This window comes from Eretmochelys imbricata, chromosome 5 (genome assembly GCF_965152235.1).
Source record: "Eretmochelys imbricata isolate rEreImb1 chromosome 5, rEreImb1.hap1, whole genome shotgun sequence".
In the NCBI taxonomy this organism is placed as follows: Eukaryota; Metazoa; Chordata; order Testudines; family Cheloniidae; genus Eretmochelys; species Eretmochelys imbricata.
Genome location: NC_135576.1, coordinates 121,385,144 through 121,404,841, shown reverse-complemented (window position 1 = coordinate 121,404,841; position 19,698 = coordinate 121,385,144). Strand labels below are relative to the sequence as shown.

General features: G+C 44.4%; 1 protein-coding gene across 2 annotated transcripts in view; it reads left to right on the top strand.

Annotated features, from left to right (window-relative positions):
- The first annotated feature begins 6,787 nt into the window (after positions 1–6,787).
- LOC144264705 (PALM2-AKAP2 fusion protein-like) overlaps positions 6,788–19,698 on the top strand; it is a 31,027-nt gene continuing 18,116 nt past the window's right edge. For both annotated transcript variants that reach the window (XM_077816489.1, XM_077816490.1), the window contains exon 1: positions 6,788–9,065. In XM_077816489.1, the coding sequence (XP_077672615.1) occupies positions 6,803–9,065 (2,263 nt within the window). In that variant the 5' untranslated portion in view covers positions 6,788–6,802. The remainder of the gene's footprint in view (positions 9,066–19,698) is intronic.

The window sequence follows — 19,698 nt, the reverse complement described above, 5'->3', positions numbered from 1 at the left end:
AGACACTGACAGAGAGACCAGAGAGGCAGGAGGAAAATGGAGAAGACAGAGCCACAAAAGCCAATAAAGGACAAAATTTCAAGAAATAAGGAGTGTTTGACAGTGTCTAAAGTTGCCAAGAGGTCAAGGAGGGTGACAGTAGAGAACAAGCCCTGACATATGGCCAGGAAGCAGCCACGAGAGAGATGCTCAATGGTGAAACTGTGTTGTTTCAGCTCTTTTAAGCTGGTAGATACATTAACAATAGTGATGTAGTTCATGGCCAATTATGGTGCTAATTAATTTTCCTTAAATGTCATTGTTTAAGGGCAATGTTTCTGTGGGTTGGAAGGATTGCCTCCCACTCCGTCTGCTTACACATTTTCTGTTAAGTCAAACAAAAGAGAGAGAGCTGGCAATGTATTCAATGGGTCTCTCTAGCTCTACTCCCACATTTTTTTCCTAAATGAACTGCTCTCAAACACTTACACTTTGTAGATGAGGAATTCAACAAAGGAGGAAACATGCTAATGATTTCCTAAGAAGCTAATAATTGCACTTTACCAAAGTTCTGCAGTGCTGTAGGAATGACACTGGTTACCCCGATACATCTGGCTTAAAAGGAGAAAACAAGGAGGCATGTGCACAGGGCCGGGAAATATCATCATGTCTCCTGAGAAGTGTAAGTCTGTGTTAATAGTGTGTGGAGACCTTTAACGCTACAGCATTGTCTGTAGTTAGGTTCAAACACAAGCTCTCTCCACTTACAGACTGTCCCTACTCATAGAATCCAGGGGCTCTGAAGAAAGTAGAAAAAGAGAAAGCTCTTTCTCCCTTCCAGCAGCAAGAAGGTGATGGAGCTACACATTTTCCACACGTGATGGAAAAGTCTGGACTTCCAGGCAGGGTCAGGACATTACTATGGTGGAAATCCCAGCACCCCTCCTTCTTTCTGCCAGATGGCAACAGTCCTGGATGGCTTAGTATGACGTTGTCTGTGACGCTCTCTCCCCATTCCCCTTCTTCCATACCAGCCTCTAACCAGCTAAATGTTCATCCCCAAACTGTTTTACTGGATCATTGAGGACTCCCCTTAATATTCTCAGGTGTCAGCAGCAAATTTTGCCAGCCACTGTTCACTATGTCCTCAAGATAATTAATAAATATATTGACTACTGGTTCTAACACTGATCTCCAGGACACCACACTGTTAACTAGAGCTGGTTGAAATTTGTCCACATTCTATGGAGAAAACAGTGCAGAAAAAAGCATCAGAATTCCCCACCTCCACCCTTTTTTTTTTTTTTTTTTGGACTGGCTTCTCTCCCATGCTGAAAATCAGCCATTTCTTCCCACTTCTCCCTCAATCACTACTAATCCATGACAGAGACTTGTAATTATTACTTTTCCTGAATAGCCTCTTATTTGTTTTACTGTGTAAATAGATGCATTATTACATAATTACATTCATGGTACTAATTATACAGTCTCTTGTACTTAGGTCATTATGTACTGCCATAATTGCATGGCCTAATTACTGCATATACATATAACTACCTAATTATGCGTTGTGGTTAGAGGATGAGTTTTTACTAATTAAGGTTATGTAAGTGAGCAATAAAATCGTTCTTGACCTTTTGTTCCATGCGCTAAAAATAATTTGCAAACAAAAATAGGATATGAAACAATATATACAATTTGAACACCAACTGATACTGTACCTTGAAGGAAATAGAGCTGCTTCAGTGTAAATCTTTTATGGACAATATAACGCGCTCATCTGAATGATCCTTTCACTGAGGTATTATTGAAAGGAATAGTGTAAATTGGCCCTTGTCTCAGCTCTGCAGGAGTGTGTGATTTATCTCATGATTGGATCTGTTATGTGCAGCATGCTGATTCATTACAACATCCTGTCTTCAGGTGAGGCATTGTCTACTGGTGGTTGAGTGTGTAGAAACCGAAAGCCAGCTAGCATATATGCTGTAGTCGGAAGGAAGCATATAGTGGGAATACTTTCTGCTCAGATGGGCAGCAAAATGTGCCCCACACTGCATCTCTCCGGTCATTGCAAGGAATCCTGCTCTGGTCCCTGTAGAGTTCCTTTTGCACAGGATTCACCAGCAAGCAATGTCTCTGCCTTTGCATCCATGTGTCAACCAGAGCAAGATTTACCCTAATAAAAGAATGGAGTCAGAGCCTTGAGCCATGTATTACCTTGTCTGTTTCATATCGCTGATAGTTCTGCATGTCTTTGGCAGTGACCTATGCCCCTTCATGTTACTAGGAAGTAGGGCTGTCGATTAATCGCAGTTAACTCACACGATTTACTCAAAAAGATTAATTGTGATTAAAAGAAATTAATTGCGATTAATCGCACTTTTAAGCAATAGAATGCCTATTGAAATGTATTATATTTTTTTTGGATTTTTTTTACATTTTCAAATATATTGATTTCAGTTACAACACAGAATACAAAGTGTACAGTGCTCACTTTGTATTATTATTTTTATTACAAATATTTGCACCGTAAAAATTATAAACAAAGAAATAGCATTTTTCAGTTACCCTCCTACAAGTACTGTAGTGCAATCTCTTTATCATGAAAGTGCAACTTACAAATGTAGATTTTTTTTTGTTACATAACTGCACTCAAAAAAAAAAAAAAAAAACCAATGTAAAACTTTAGAGTCTACAAGTCCTCTCAGTCCTCCTTCCTGTACATCCAATAGCTAAGACAAACAAGTCTGTTTGCATTTACTTGACATAATGCTTCCTGCTTCTTATTTACAATGTCACCTGAAAGTGAGAACAGGCATCACTGCAAGGTATTTACGTGCCAGACATGCTAAACGTTCGTATGCCCCTTCACGCTTCAGCCACCATTCCAGAGGACGTGCTTCTATGCTGATGACGCTCGTTAAAAAAAAAAAGCGTTAATTAAATTTGTGACTGAGCTCCTTGCGGGAGAACTGTATGTCTCCAGCTGTGTTTTACCAACATTCTGCCGTATATTTCATGTTATAGCAGTCTCAGATGATGACCCAGCACATAGGTGTTCGTTTTAAGAACACTTTCACTGCAGATTTGACAAAACGCAAAAAAGCTACCAATGTGAGATTTCTAAAGATGGCTGCAGTGTCTCGGCTGAGAGTCGCTCCAATCTAGACAACAGGGTTGCATTATTCCCTCTGGGAGTTGAGGCCCCGGGGGTCCAGAGCAAGTGGACTCCCTGAGGGGACCCACAGTGAGAGACAGGCGTGCTAAGGCTCAGAGAGGTACGGTTAAGAGATGCGAAGGGGCTTAACCAAAATCTGAGAGGGATGAGGCGTGGAGCATGTTTTCAGAAGTCTTCAAAGAGCAACACTCCGATGCGGAAACTACAGAACCCAAACCACCAAAAGAGACAATCAACCTTCTGCTGGTGGCATCTGACTCAGATGATGAAAATGAACATGCGTCCGTCCGCACTGCTTTGGATTGTTATCAAGCATGGACGCATGTCCTCTGGAAGGGTTTTTGAAGCATGAAAGGCATATGAATCTTTAGCACATCTGGCACATAAATATCTTGAGACAGTGGCTACAACGGTGCCATGCAAACACCTGTTATCACTTTTAGGTGACATTGTAAACAAGAAGCAGACAGCATTATCTCCAGCAAATGTGAACAAACTTGATTAGTTGAACAAGAAGTAGGACTGAGTGGACTTGTAGGCTCTAAAGTTTTACAATGTTTTATTTTTGAGTGCAGTTATTTTTTTGAACATAATTCTACATTTCTAAGTTCAACTTTCATGATAAAGAGATTGCACTATATTATTTGTATTAGGTGAATTGAAAAATACTATTTTTGTTTTTTACAGTGTAAATATTTGTAATCAAAAATAAATATAAAGTGCGCACTGTACACTTTGTATTCTGTGTTGTAATTGAAATCAATATATTTGGAAATGTGGAAAACGTCCACAAATATTTAAATAAATTGTAGTCTATTATTGTTTAACAGCATGATTAATCACAATTCCTTTTTTCAATTGCTTGACAGCCCTACTAGGAAGTTAATTTACCTGTAATAGTTACACAAGATGAAACAAAAGTTATGAGTTAATACAAATGTCATTGCTAGAGTTATAGCTTTGGAAAAGCTGTCAGTCCTATTGGTTGTAGAAATGTTCTGTGCCATATGTGCTGATACAAGGAGTAGAGAAATTGGACTTCTTTTAGAAAAAGGGTCCCCTATTGGTTCCTGAGCAGAGATAGGCCAGGGCCACAAAATTCGGTTCTGGATCCAGACTTTCCCATAGTTCATTGATAGTTAAGTGTGGTAGATGGTTAGTTTGGAATCATCTTTATTGGGTTCCAGAGACTGGTGCTGCTGCCTATATTCTTTGTGGTAAGAGTCAGGTCCAGATCTTCATCCCCTTGTAAGTCTCCTTTGCGCTGCTGCAGTGATGCAAAGGGGATTTAAAACAGCTATAAGGCAGGAGCCGAGGATTTTCCTGTGGTGAAGGAATTCCCCAACAGAGGATTCTGCATCCTGCTCCAACCGAACCTACTCGCCCCTGGTATAAATCTGAGAGTTTTGCCTGCATCAGGGCTTCCGGATTTGCTCCTCTTTAATGTCGTTTTGTATCTGAGGCAAATCAGCATTTATGATTCGGGCCCTACCAATTCACGCCCATGAAAAACACATCATGGACCATGAAATCTGGTGTGTGTTCTCCCCTCCCCCCGTGAAATCTGGCTATTGTTTTAGGGGGGTCGCGGTATTGCCACCCTTACTTCTGTGCTGCCTTTAGAGCTGGGCAGCTGGAAAGTGGCGGCTGCTGGCTGGGCGCCCAGCTCTGAAGGCAGCATTGCTGCCAGCAGCAGGACAGAAGTACGGGTGGCCTGGAATATCCTGTATGAACACATCCACCAAATTTGCTATTTATGCCGTGACCAACCTATGGAAAAGGTGATTTCTCCGCAATTTAAGTAGACCCCTATTTATGATACCAGTACTATATCACACTGATCAAAAGCAATAGACGCAAGTTTAGATTTGTAACATGTACAAAATAAAATTGTTTTTAAAAAGGAATTTTAGACACTTCAGTTTAAAATCTTTGTTAGGTTAGTATATTGGTTCAGAAAGTGAACTGAGACCTAATGAAAGTAAGACCAGTACAACTTGGTTGTGCACAACAAATAAACAAACAAAAGATCTTTTTAAAAAATTCCTTCCTACTTAAATACAGTTAAAAAGCAGAAAATATCTGATAGCCAAACTCGACAGTTACTTTAAAGTTTACATGACTTTCAGCTATTGTCTCATATATTTGTTGCTTTCTGTTGTGAACAAAACCTCTTCAAAGGTTCTTGAAAAACAGAGCTATTATTTTAGGACACAGTCCTGCAAAGTGCCAGCTGTCTGCAGCTCCCACTCCAGCCTATATGTGTTGCAGTTATTTGGGCCCCCAAGCAAACCAGTATTTGAGTTTCTAGCTGAGAGCTTCCTGCTGGGGTATTTCTCAATAGCAGACATGACAAATGACAGCAGTAGCAGTGAGATTTGCAAGCTGACAATAGGGAACGTTGTGGATCTGCACTGTGTTCTACAGTTTTATTAGTGATTTTTGAAACCATTGCCTCAGCAGCCACTCTGCAAAAGCACAAGTGGGGGGAAAGGCCATATTCCTCAAAGGGACTAATAGGTCACTTTTCTGTATGTAATATTCTAGACAGAGTGAACAGAAATGCCACTTTAGGATTGTTGTCTGTTTTCAGATTGCAATGATGATTTGCCAAATTCCTGTACTTTAAAAAAAAAAAAAAAAAAGATTTCAAAAATACCCTGCTTTTGATAACACCGACTGTTTTTTGCTGGGTTTTAATAAATCTAGGAATTCATGTATTCTCCCTTGATTTGCTAAAATTAAAAGATGAGCAAAGCCTGTTCCTGAAAACTTTACTCCTGTGAGTAGTCCCATGAAATTCAGGTTGAATCCTTGCCTGAAGAAGAGATTCAGACTCTGGCCCATTCCAGAATAGGAACAGTATTTATTATGTTGTTTAAAATCATTCGTTGCAGTCAGTGGCATTGTATCAGGCAAGAATTGACCCAGTGGACATCGTTTGGGGGACTGGGAAGCAGAGGCTCTGAGTTCTAAAGTCAGCTATGCTACTTACTCACTCTGTGACTCTTGGGCAAGTCATCTGACCTTTCTGTGCTTTAACGTATGTATCTGTAAATTAGGAACTGGAATCGACTGCGCAGGGGTATTGTGAGACGTAATTTATGCTGATAAAGCTCTTTCAAGGGATGAGCTGAAAAGTACTAAGTGCTAAGTGGTAGTGCTGGCATTAAAAAAATCTGTCAAGCCTTTGATGACGTGGAAGCCCAAAGCTAAAATTTCAGCGAAAATCTTGAGCACTTGTATAAAATGATCAGAAAGGGTGTATGGTATCCAGATGGGAGATATTTAAAGGACGGTTTTGCTGTTGCTGCAATATCTCTTCCAAGTTATTATAAGATGTATATTCTTTAGTATAAAAGCATTATTGATTTGTCTTTCCTTCCCTCACTGCATATGGCTGCTTTAATCTTAACTTTAGGAAACACTAGGATTTGCTTTCCAGATGGTGTTTACTATTTTTGCTCTTGGCTTTCTGCATAAAAGAAAATCTCTTTTCATAGGACTTTACCATGGTTTTGTTCTCTTTCCTTTTAGAAATCGTCCAGAATCCCTGAGGATGACATCAGGTTGAGAAAAGACAAAGACCGAAATTGTGCCAAGTTCCCGGAGCCTGTTAGCGTACTTGCTGCAAAGGAAGAGAAAATGGAAATTGAAGTCCCAGTCTCGGAACATAAAAACATCACTGTGGTGGCTTCAACACAATCTGCAGACAATCCAACCCACTTCTTTTCGCCTGTTGCCAGTCACAATGGCCTTGAGGACAGGCATGAATCCCTGGACAGTGAAGTTGCTAAAGAGATCAGATATCTAGATGAAGTGCTGGAGGCCAACTGCTGTGATTCTGCTGCAGATAACCCCTTCAATGGGACATGCTCCCCTGAGCCAAGTGCAATCATTGTGGATGCCTCTGGTCCATCTGTTCATGTTAACAGTGAGTCAGTACCCAATGAAAAGGACATCATAATAGCTGGCAGGCAAGCATCCCCAGTCACTGAACCGAATGAAACCAATGTAATGGCTGAGAAGCTGAAACCTAATGGCCATTCTTCAGATGGACAGAAAGAGGAGCTTTGTGGCAATCTAAAAATGCCGGCGAGTCCAAGTTCCTCAACAAGTTCCAGAAGATCCTCCAAGGATGGAGAACTAACCTTAACTACTATTAAGAAAGAGGCTAAGTTTGAACTGCGAGCCTTCCAGGAAGAAAAGAAGCCATCCAAGCTCTTTGATGATGATAACGAGAAGGAGAAGTACAGCGTCCGGAAAGTGAGGCCATCAGAGGAAATTATCGAACTTGAAAAGGAAAGAAGGGAGCTTATTAAAAGCCAAGCGGTAAAGAAAAATCCTGGCATCGCAGCCAAATGGTGGAACCCACCCCAAGAAAAGACACTGGAGGAGCAGTTAGATGAAGAACATCTAGAGTCCCACAAGAAGTACAAGGAACGCAAGGAGAGGCAGCAGCAACAAAGCACAACACCAACGTCACCAAAACAGGTGGCCTATTCCTTTGTACCTCCTGAGCCAGGCTGTGTTAAAAAAGAAGATATTGTCACAGAACAGATAGATTTTTCAGCGGCCAGGAAGCAGTTTCAGTTAATGGAAAATTCAGGTCAGGCTAACAGCCAGATTGCACCAAAGAGATCAGGGGCACCCAGAATGTTCTCTATCAAGCCCTTCTACAAACCCATTGGCCCATCGCAAGTAGACAGACCAACAGTTTCCATGACAAGACCTGCTTCTGTACCGCTTGAGAATAATGATATAACCATTGTAAAAGCTCAGAAGGTCTCCTGTGTCTCAGAGGGTCATCCTAGAAATATTCAAAGTAGTCCAACTGACCCAGTAAGAGAATTGTCTTACAGTGATACCTCAAAGACTGGACAGACCACAAAATTGTGGGCAGATGACAGTGAATTCATGAGTGCGAGAGCAGTCTTCATGGTGGTGAAGGACGATGACCCTGGCATTTTAGATCAGTTTTCAAGGTCGGTCAATGTGTCTTCTCCTCCAGAGGAGCTGGACTCTGGTTTGGATGAATTGTCGGTGAGATCTCAGGATACCACAGTCTTGGAAACACTGTCCAATGATTTCAGCATGGATAATATCAGTGACAGTGGTGCTTCTAATGAGACTATGAATCCCCTCCAAGAAAATTCACTTGCCGATTTCTCTCTACCCCAGACCCCCCAAACGGACACCCCCTCAGAGTGCCGGGTAGGTGTTTCCAAGTCATTTAGTGACCATGGCTTTTATTCCCCTTCCTCCACATTGCTAGACTCCATGCTGGTTGATGACCAGCTGGACTACCACGCTGGCCTACTAGTTCAAAATGCAATTCAACAAGCCATAGCTGAGCAAGCTGACAAAACAGGCTCTAAACCAGCGACAGACAAAGCGGAGCAGAAGAACTCTGTCAAAGACCAGGAAGAAGTCAGCACAGCGCCATGTTGTGAGAAGGAGCAGAGCACAACGTTTGAGCCACCTCAGGTGTCTTCTCCTGTTCAAGAAAAAAAGGATACAATACCAAAGACTTCAAGAAATGAAGACTCAGGACTCAGGGAAGGGAAGACTTCACAGCAATCTTCTGTATCCCCCACCAGCCAGCCATTCATCGTGGAGGAAAACAGGCAGGAGGTCAGCTATTTTAGCAAGTACTCTGAGGCAGCCGAGCTTAGAAGCACTGCTTCCATCCTGGCTACACAAGAGCCCGAGGTGACCATGGGTCCTTTTAAGCTAAGGTCAAGAAAACAGCGGACTTTGTCCATGATAGAAGAAGAGATCAGAGCAGCCCAGGAACGAGAGGAGGAATTGAAGAGACAGAGGCAAGGTCTACAGATGGCACAGAGTCCCATCGCAAAGAGCGCACCTCCACTGCCCACCAGAACGGTGGCTTACAAAACTGCTCCAGGTAAGAGCCTGAAGTTAAATATCTGGCATAATAAGAGATGTGGTGTAGGGTCAGGTTAGTTTTATTTCTATATGGTTTTCTGGCTGCCATCTTCAGATCTCTCTTGGGTTTATTGCATGACTTTGCATGAATGGAAACTGCAATATCCAGAGACAGCAGAGTGTATATTCATCCAAAGCAGGCACATTATCCCAGTACACTTAATGGGAGTAATGTATGCATGCAGCAAGTGGAAATATACTCTTTTCCCCAAGCATTGCAGTGACAGGGCTTAGATACAACCAGGATGAGTCTGTAGAAAACTCTGAAGATAGATTAATTCCTTGCCACTTTCTAGTATAACATTTGTGGTCCTGGTGCTTGAATCTTGCACTATAATTTAGGACAGTCAGATGAAACAGAAGAAAATAACAGTACTTTTTGCAACCGTATGCCTATTTGAAAGGCAACCTGCAAAGGATTTTTTTAGTTCCACTTGTGTCCATTTTTGGTTTTTATAATGTTTAAGGACCTGAAAGGTTTCTTGAGTCTTCCCCCTGCCACCTAATCTCCAGGTTTTTTTCTGCTTGCATTTTACCATGGAAATAGAAGATCTATCAAATCTGGTTTTGCTGGAGAGCTTCACATGGGGGAGGGGTCTTGATAGATATATATCATGAGCTCCTTCACCTTAACTGACAAGGTGTGTATTGGGTGTTGGACTTGAGTATTAAAAGTAAACAAAGTTCTTAATAGAATGACTAAAAATACCTTCCTGTCTCAGTGACTCGTCTTTCGCTCTCTTGTTTCTTGTTGTGGTAATTGCACTAGTGTTCCCGTTTTTAATGGTTAAAAGCAATAGAAAATCTCCCTCCCTGCCCCCACTTCTCCAGAACAAAAACAAACTCAAAGGCCTTCTTCATACAGCATAAAAAAAGAAAGAAATGACACAAGCTCAATTTTTTTTTCTTTGCAGGTTGTCTTTATGGCTATAGACCTCTGTATTCTAACTGTCTCGTTAACAGAGATCCTAAGGGAGAAATGTTTCATTAAAGTTACAGGAAGATGTAAATGTTGATCCAGATTCTGTTTTCCTTTCCACTGATGGAATCAGAAGCAAGAAACTTGAAAAGAGTTTGGAGGGCCAATTCCCAGTATGGGGGGATTCTCATTTGAGGAGCCCATTACCAGGGTCTCTGTTCCCCTGGAAGTCAATGGTGGACTTCAACAGGAGTTGGGTTTAGATTGCACTCCTGTAGCGAATCCAGATGTGAACCATATCCATAACATAAATAGCTAACAATTATTTTTGTTTCCTTTATGTAAAGAGTGTGGTTTTGGTCTGTGTTTCTTGCAGAAAAAATGTGCCAGATGTTGGTAACTTCTTTGAAGTGCTATTATTATCCCAAAAAACAATACGGAGAGGAAGCTCCATAAATTGAACCAAATAGAATATTTTGCCCTGTGACACTCCAGGGTTTGTTATCGCATGTGCTAAAATGTGGGACCAGATCCTCGACTGGTGTCAATTGTCCTCGCTCTGTTTGCTCCAAAGGAGCTATGACAGTTTATACCAGCAGTGGATCTTGCCCATTAATTTTAAAGACTCAACAAAGATTCTGAGGTTTTAAGGCAGCCGGGACCATTAAATCCTCTGGTCTTATATCCTGCATAGCATAGGCCATAGAATTTCATTCAGTTACCCCTGTAGTGATCTCAGTAACTTGTTTGACTAACCTATATCAAAGACTATGATAACACCACACTCGATAAGACATGTTGGCCCCTGCCTTGAAGAACCGCTGTGGTTTCAGCTCCAGGTGGGAGAAATGCGGTTGGAGCTGGTTGCATTTCATTTGTAAGGTATCAGACGGATAGTCGTGTTAGTCTGGATCTGTAAAAGTAGCAAAGAGTCTTGTGGCACCTTATAGACTAACAGACGTATTGGAGCATAAGCTTTCCGACGAAGTGGACTCTTTGCCGCTATTTCATTTGTAAGTAATTTTGGGAAGACTGCTGAATCTAATATTTATTTGAATAGTGCAGCTGGAAAAGTGTGTGTTTCTCTTACTCTTATTTTTCCAGGCAACAAATACTTACCCTGTTTTTAATGTTGAGATGCCAAATATAAATTATATTTTTATGGGAAGATGACATTTATATTTGGAATGAGCCAGTTTGGACAGGTTTCTCTAAGCGTGTCTTAGCACTGAAAGTTCAAGAAAGATCTCGGGTCCTTTGGCACAGCCCGCGTTGCTCGATCAGGCCTCTGTTATAGGCGGCATTGCTGGGAATTGATGGTTCCTTGGGGGCAATTAATCCACCCCAATGCATAAGCATCTCCCCAAACAAAGATATGAAAAGAACTCTGGCAAAATCGCATTGAAAGGCACATGATCAGCTGTATTTTAACCAGCATGGACTGAATCCTCAGCTGGTATAAATCAGCATAGCGCACTTGATGTTGGTGTTTCAGGATGAATCCCTACAGGTCATCCTAGTTTTTCTTGCCCTCTTAGCCCACAGACTCAAGGTGCTGTCATCGGTTTTTTGCAATCTTGGGAGAAGCAGCATAAAATCCAGTGAGTACCTGGTATAATAATGTAATATGCTTGCAGCATAGAGTTCCTTCTACCAGGTCTAGCTGGATAAATTTCCTAGTTGGTATGTACAGCATGCTGGGAGGGTCGGGGGGGACAATATATATTGACAGTGGATTTTCCATGGTCTCTCTGTTGTACAGCAGGTAGAAGTGAAAGGGGTTTTACATTTAATTTTACACAATATCTGGCAGAGGAAATAGGAAACACATTTGCATTCTGTGTCGTTCTCCTCAGAAGTTGCAAACTCACTACTTTACTGGCTGGAAACTTACTTATCTCGATCAGTGATTCTCAACTTGTTTATCATTGTTGGCTGTTACGTGGGCCACATGCTGAGAACCACTGAGGCCCCCCCGAAAGCCCCTCTACAATCCCTTATGTCTAGCCCCCCTGCCCGAGTGGGGCCAGGAGCAGAGCCCTGGGCCAGACAGCCGGGGAACGGACAGACACATACACAGACCCCCACACACCACCCCCTGTGCGGAGTCGGATGGCCGTAGCCTGACCCCAGGACCCCACTGGGTGGGGCTGAGCAGCCAGACCCTGGGACCCCGAGGCACAGGGTCAGGCAGCCGGACCCGTACCTTGCAGCGCTGGCCAGGTAGCCAGCAGCTGGACCCAGATCCCACCGCCTGGGGCCAGGCAGCCGGACCTTGGGACCCCACTGGGAGGGGCTGGGCAGCCCGCAGCCAGACTTGAACCTCTCTCCCCTCCAACGAGGGGCCAGGCAGCTGGACCCGATCCCTGGAGCTGAGCCCCACCTAAAACCTGGGGGTGCTGCAGCACCCCGGCAAATCTCTTAATTCCAGTACCTCTCCCTCTCCAAACCTACCCACAGACTCACTCTCTCCTGCCCCTGGGGTACTCACCAGCCCCCTGCTGGCAGCAGCGCTCCTGCAGGCTGCCTTACTCTCCCCCTACACCAAGCCTGCCCCCGCCAGACCAGCGTGGCAAATTTTGAATTTTTTTTTAAGCACACAGCTGGGCTGCAGCTGTGTGCTAATTGGGCCACAGGTTGAGAACTGCTGATCTAGATTAACATAGTCATTTTTGAAAGAGTGCACTATTGCTTTTCACTTCATTTTCCATGAAAATTGTCTTCGTTAGATTGTAAATTCTTTGTAGGTTCTTTATGGACCCTAAGATACGTTTGGATCTTGAGTAAATAACAAACATCTTGATTGAAGCACTCTTGTTGAAACAACAGCCTTGCCTCTTGCTCACCTACGCTCTAAGTCTTATAATGTTTGGGGAGGCGGGGAGCTTGGGTGATCTAAATCAGGTTTTAAATGCCCTGGACCATTTACACTTAGGCCACTTTATACCACTTTAACAGTGTAAAGGGGCCTGAAAAGTGGGAGTCAATGTAACTTACACTGGCAGAATGATGTAAATAGGCCTTAGTGTAAATTAGAATCAGGCCCTGCACATTCCTGAACTAAAGCAGACGTGCCAAACCCGCGAAAAAAACGCAGAAATTGGGCTTATTTTTGGTTTAAGTGGCTTGTGAGTTGCTTGTTGGCTAGTTTTTGGCTTGTTGCTTGTTGTGGCTTGTTGCTTCCTTTTTTTTGATCGGCTCCCGGCAAGCAGGGGCAAGGGGAGGAGAGAGTCAAGGGTGTACAGCAGGCCCACCACCATCCCAGACTGCAAGCCGGGGGGATCTAGTCACAAAGAGTGTTGGGGTTCTTAGGGATTGGCTTGTTTTGGCCTTGTTTTGAAATGGGATTAGCTTGATTTTTGGCTTATTGTGAAAGTCGGGGTCCTTATTTACTGCGTGAAAGTTGGCAACTGTGAATGAAAGGCATATAACCCAGGCGAGGTGAGCTCAGACCTTCGCCCTTCTACAATGCTGTCAACTCTTACAATACCTGGGGTGAAATCCTGGCCTCATTGAAGTAGAGGTTTTTTTGCCATTGGCTTTGGTGGAGCAGATCTTCAGCTGAGGTGGTTTTTTGAAAGCCCCAGCTCCTTGAGTCATATGATTATAAAAGAAGTTCACCTTTTTTTGTAAAGGTCACAGCTTTGACCTCTGAAGGAACAACAGGAAAATGAAAAGAACCCCGACATTTTTATAAAAGCTCATGATGTTTAACCCATCTCATGATACTGCAGAGCCTGACTCACGATTTTTCGATGCTTGGGATTGGCAATACTGCTTCCAGGAATGATATATGAAGTTGCATGCAGCTAATTTGGGTGAGGTCCTGTTTCCACTGCAGGGGCCTCTTTGTAAAATAAGGGGCCTGGTGTTCTTAATCCAAATAGACGCCCACTCCCCACCCCAGAGGTGGCTGCATTTCAGTGGTGCTGGATGCATGCAGCTTGTGTAGCGTTATGGACTCCCTTAGGTTGAAGGTGCAATTTCAAAAAAAAAAAACAACTTTCTATAAATTAAAGAAGTCACTCTTCACTTTACCCTGCCTCCTCTCCAAAGTATGTTGCTGCTCCTTTTGAAGGGCACCAGCAGCAGTGCCAGGGTCGCTCCCCAAAAAGCACTAGGAAATCATACAACATCATATAGGCTGTGACCCAGAAATGCAGGCCATGCCCCAACTGTGCTCTGGATTGGATGCTGAGCTTTGAAACTCTGGTTTGTGTTGTTACAAGATAATTGCTTTCTGCATCTTTCACACCTTTCTTACGAGCATCATTGTAAATGTACATTCCTTTCTCTGACCTTGACCATGCTGTCCATAGAAGGATATGGGTATTCGAGCTGTCAAATAATTAAATGAGTCACAAGGTTTTATTCTGCTAGGGCTTTTGTACAACTTTTAGTGAGAAAGCTGATTAGAGCAAAACCATCTCTGTGTACCAGATGTTTCATCAGTGATTATGGGAAATCCCTAACAGGATGTGACTGATGCCTCATGGTAATCATAGCTTTCCCTAAGCTGCCATTTATGTTCCTTGTTGATGTTCACGAGGCAGAAAGCAAGTTGTATCTTTCTCCCTTGGATGCAAAAACTCAGCTATATCTGATGTGCAGGGCCGACTCTAGGCACCAGCAAAACAAGCAGGTGCTTGGGGCGACATTTCTAGGAGTGACATTCTGGCGCCGGCCATGCCACCCCTAGAAATGTGCCCCCAGCTCGCCTCCGCTCCACCTGCTCCCCACTCCCTCCCAGGCTTGCCGTTTCAAGAGGCAAGCCTGGGAAGCAGTGTGGGAGAAGCCGAGCAGCGGCGCGTGGAGGCGGCGGCGGGGGTGGAGCAGAGGTGAGCTGGGGCGGGGAGCGGTTCCTCTACCCCCCCCACTACTTCCTGTGCTCCCCCCACCCTTGCTCACCTCTGCTCCTCCTGCTCCCCTGAACGCGCTGCCTCTCCCTGGCCGGAGAGGGGGGAGACGCGGAGCGGCGGCAGGTTCAGGGGAGCAGGAGGAGCGGAGGTGAACTAGGGCGGAGGGTTGCGGGGGCAGGAGGGAGCCGCAGGAAGCAATGGGGAGGGGGAAATGTAGTATGCCTGGGGGAGGAGGCGGGTCCAGGGATTTGGGGAAGGGACGGAGTTGAGGTAGGGGGGCACAAAAGAAAAGCAGGGGTGACCAAAATTTTTTTTGTTTGGGGTGGCAAAAATCCAAGAGCCGGCCCAGCTGGTGTTAAACACCTTTCTTTTTGTGAATTCCCTTGCTAATTAATCCTCCTTAGAAATGAACTGCAAAGACTGTTTTTAACTTGTTTGGAAGATTTCAGTACAGAATGAAAACCCAAGTCTATGACTGTTGGTTTTAAATGCTAATGATGATTGTACTTTCACTAAATATGAGATAATTACTTCCCTAAAGTGTTGAGAAATCTGAGCTTGGGAACTTTTCTTTGCCAGGGAAACAGCCATCACAGCTACCCTAAGCCTACATAGAAAAACCACTTCAGTCTAAAACCTCTTTTTCTCTCTCCCCTCCCCCCCACTTTTTTCCCCTCAGATAAATTACTGTCCAGCTGACATTTCTCAATTTCACTCTCACACCAAAGATTAATTTGGAGGCAAGGGAAGGGGGGAAGTCTCAACAAAATTGGATGAGTCATTTTATTATTAGTGCAAGCGTGGGGCAGGGAAGATCAGGAGCCAAAATATACATCCCTTCAAAAAGAAAGGGAGATGCATTTTTTTCGTACATGCATAACTCAAAAATGAGGGCTCAACTGCAGCTGTCCCAGCTGTGGTGTTTGGCCAGGTGCTAGGGATCGGATGCAGTCAGAATGCTGCAGATTGCACTTTTAGGTATTTCTGAGGCCCTGGGTGTGGTGCAGTCATTTACTCCAGTTCAAAGAATAAGAAAGAAGGATGGTAACTGTCTATTAACTGTTGGCAAATTTGCCTTTTTAATGGCAACCACAATCCATGAGGAAAACTGATTCAAAAGAAGCAAAAAAAAAAAAAAAAAAAAAATCCTGCAACAAGCCGTTTTGTTGAAATAGCTTCTGTTGAAATGGTTTTCCTCGTGTGTAACGGTTACTGTAAAACAAGACAACAGCTTCTATGCAGTTAATACAGCTGTTTCCTGTATGTACACACACACACACGCACCCGCCCTCCCACACTTAGTATCTCAGGTGTTATTGTTTGGTGGCTGTTGGTAGTTGCAGCCTTCCTAATGGTGGCTACTGAATTTGTCTCAAGTGCCAATTCTATCTGTGGAGTTTCTCCTCGGCCTTCCTTTCATTCCTCACTATTTCACAGCACGCCCGCTGGGTGCACACAATGCACTTAAAATGGAAGAGAGAATTTTCCTGTCTGTGAAGGAGTGTATTACCCCTTTAAGGGACAGGCTGGGGTTGCAATCAAGGAGGCCCCACTCCACCCTAGAGGTGGGCTACATAAACCTGAAGAGGATGCTTGCTGAGAGGGAAGTAGAAGACACACAGGCTGCAGTGGGTAGTGGTGGTTTTCTCTCAGGCTCTAGGAGACCAACCTAACCAAAGGCTTTGGACTGTGGACTTTTGTGGGAGCTGAACGAGGGCTCTAGGGCCAGAACCATATGAGCTGTAATTGCTTCTGTAATTGCCCTGGAGCCTTGTTAAAAGAGGATATGCTATTTTCTTAGTGTGTATTGGCTTCTTCTTTCACCTGGGCTGTTAAAGCAAACCTCTTGCCACCCCAAGCAGGGGGAATTAAGGTGAGAACAATTACACCACCACATGAGACCACAAGGGTTGTGCGCAGGGACTGCCCACACCTTTACACTGTCAAATAACATGGCAAATTCTGGGACTTACAGAAGCAAAGTAAAGTGCATTAAGGCCCTGATCCTTCACCTTTAAAGTCAATACAGTTCTGGTTGCCCCATGTCAACAAAGATATATTCGAACTGGAAAAAGTGCAGAGAAGGACAATAAAAATAATTAGGAGTATGGAACAGCTGCCATATGAGGGGGAATTAAAAAGACTGGGACTGTTCATCTTAGAAAAGAGAGGACTGAGGGGGGTCATGATTTTAGAGACCTCTGTCATAAATGGGATGGAGAAAGTGAACAAGGAAGTGCTGTTTAGCCCTTCATATAACACAAGAACCAGGGTCAACCAAGGAAATGAATAGGCAGCAGGTTTAAAACAAACAGAAGGAAGTATTTCTTCACATACCACACAGTAAACCTGTGGAACTCTTTGCCAGAGGATGTTGTGAATGTCAAAAGTAGAACTGGGTTCAAAAAGAACTAGACAAATTCATGGAGAACAGTTCCATCAATGGCTATCAGCCAAGATGCTCAGGCATGCAACCCCGTGGTCTGGGTGTCCCTAAATCTCTGATTGTCAGATGCTGGGACTGGATGAGGGAGGGTGACTTGATAATTGCCCTGTTCTGTTCATTCCTTCGGAAGGATCTGGTATCGGCCACTGTCAGAACACAGGATACTGGGCTAGATGGACCATTGGTTTGACCCTGTCTGGCCGTTCTTATCACCTTATGTTTCTAATGGGAGCTTTGCTGTTGATTTCAGTGAGTGCAGGTTCACGCCCTAAGGCCCTGGGACAAGTGTGACAGCTAATACTACAGGAATATCTATTTCAGTTCAGATTTGGAATGCGGCAGGTGAACCACAGTTAAGGTGGGAGTCATGGGATGAGGCCAACAGAGAAACCATGGCCAGAGATGGGACAGGGAGGACTCGTCGCTTGGAACCAAACTCCACAGAGTAGTGAAGAGCTTAGGAGCAGACTTGCGTAGGCTGCACAATGAAACCCTTTCAGCACTGTCGACTCGGAGCACACTCAGTGGGGCGTATGACCCAGTCAGTCGTCCTGCTGTTGTTCACACGTGGGGAACCCTCATCTGCTGGGACAACAGCACTGCACTGTCTCCGAAGGCATCCCACATTATATAAGGCAGATAGGGACCATGCGTAAGGCTACGATTTAGTCACAGGTATTTTTAATAAAAGTCATGCACAGGTCACAGGCAGTAAACAAAAATTCACGGCCCGTGACCTCTCCGTGACTTATACTAAAAATACCTGTGTTTTAAATCTTGAGGTGGGGAGAGTGCTGGGGGGAGATGATATGGGAGGGGCTCCCAGGGCCAGTAACACCAGCTGCTGGGGGCCATGGACTGCAGCTGGCTGGCCAGGGACTGGAGCTGCTCCGGCAGACCAGGGACCGCTGCCTAGGACACTTGAGCAGCGGCTGGTGTTGCTGGCCCCAGAGCCAGCTGAGTGGGCGGCCCTGAGATCAGCCACACTGGCCCCCACAGAAGTCACGGAGGTCGTGGAAAGTCACAGAATCCGTGACTTCTGCAGGGGCCATAACCATGAGTCATGGACTTGGTCTCAGAGGAGAGGTTTGTAGCTGTGAAAGGAAGGAACACTCTCCCTCAGCATCAGGGTAAGGATCTGCAGCCATTGAACACAGCTGGCTTTGTGCTGCAGACCAAGGCAGGGGCAGAATTTGGTTAAGGGCTTGTCTACACTACAGCACCCAGCTGCAGCACTATAGCACTGTAGCATAGACACTTGCTACGGCGACGGGAGGCATTCATGTGTTTACAGGGGAGACGTGACACCCTGCCTCCCTAAACTACACTGGTCTCCAATAGCACTGCCAATGGTCAGGATCTGTCAGCATTATCGTCATCAGTCCTGGTTTTCAGAAGTTTATAATGTGGCTGACAGTATTTGCTCCTGGTAGAAACAGTGCGGATAATCTCATCCTGCATCTTATTTCTGTTGTCCGGTTTTCATTGTTAAAGGCTATATCGAAGTTAAACAATTTGTCCTGTGTTAAGTCATGTGAGGGAAAATATAGGCCGGAAACATTACTGATCTAAAAGATATTAGACCAGAGATCCACTGTTGTGAGGTGATTGCTTTTGGTGCTTTGGAAATAATTTTTTTATTTTGGGGACAGTGTCAACTTGAACTTTATTTTTAAATTGACTAATTTCAACAGAGTCCCGTTTGTCACAGGACACCCTTGAAATAGTTTATCCTGGTTTAATATACCGAATATATTGCTTCCCTGTTTCTAAGGGCCTTCTCAGCAAGGGAGAGTGGATGGGGCTAGGAGCAGCAGAATGTAATTTGCTTGGCCCCCCCCTTGGTGCCCCACCCTCCCACTCTTCTGTGCACTCGCAGTCACTGACCTCTTTAGCAGCACTATTGAGGTGTAAGGCATCCTGGCTCCTAAACTCCTCCCTGGGACCTGCAGAGGAATCCCAGGGAGCGAAGAACCCAAACACCTGCTGCTCCACCCTCTGGGCTCCCTAATCCTGTGAGGGAAGATGAGGGCAATCCAATCTTCTGTTGCTCACCACTGTTGAGGGTTGGGGAGGGAAGAACAGTTCCCTGATCCCAGAGGAGAACCAGAGAGGGGAGAGGGCTCCTTCACCAAGGCTCACATTTCTCCCCAGAGCCATGCAGAGGTTTGGAGACTGATGAAAGGGTCTCTCAGCTCCTAATGCCCCTTGGCTTGGCACAGGCGTCCCAGGAAACATCCTACTAGTACCAAACTTGGAAGGAACAGCAATTCTGTTGTGTCAGCTGAGTACCCTCCTATGGGCCCTGGAAGAGCATATATGAGAGCTTCCCCCACCCTCCAAAGAGTGCGTGAGACAGGAAGCGCAG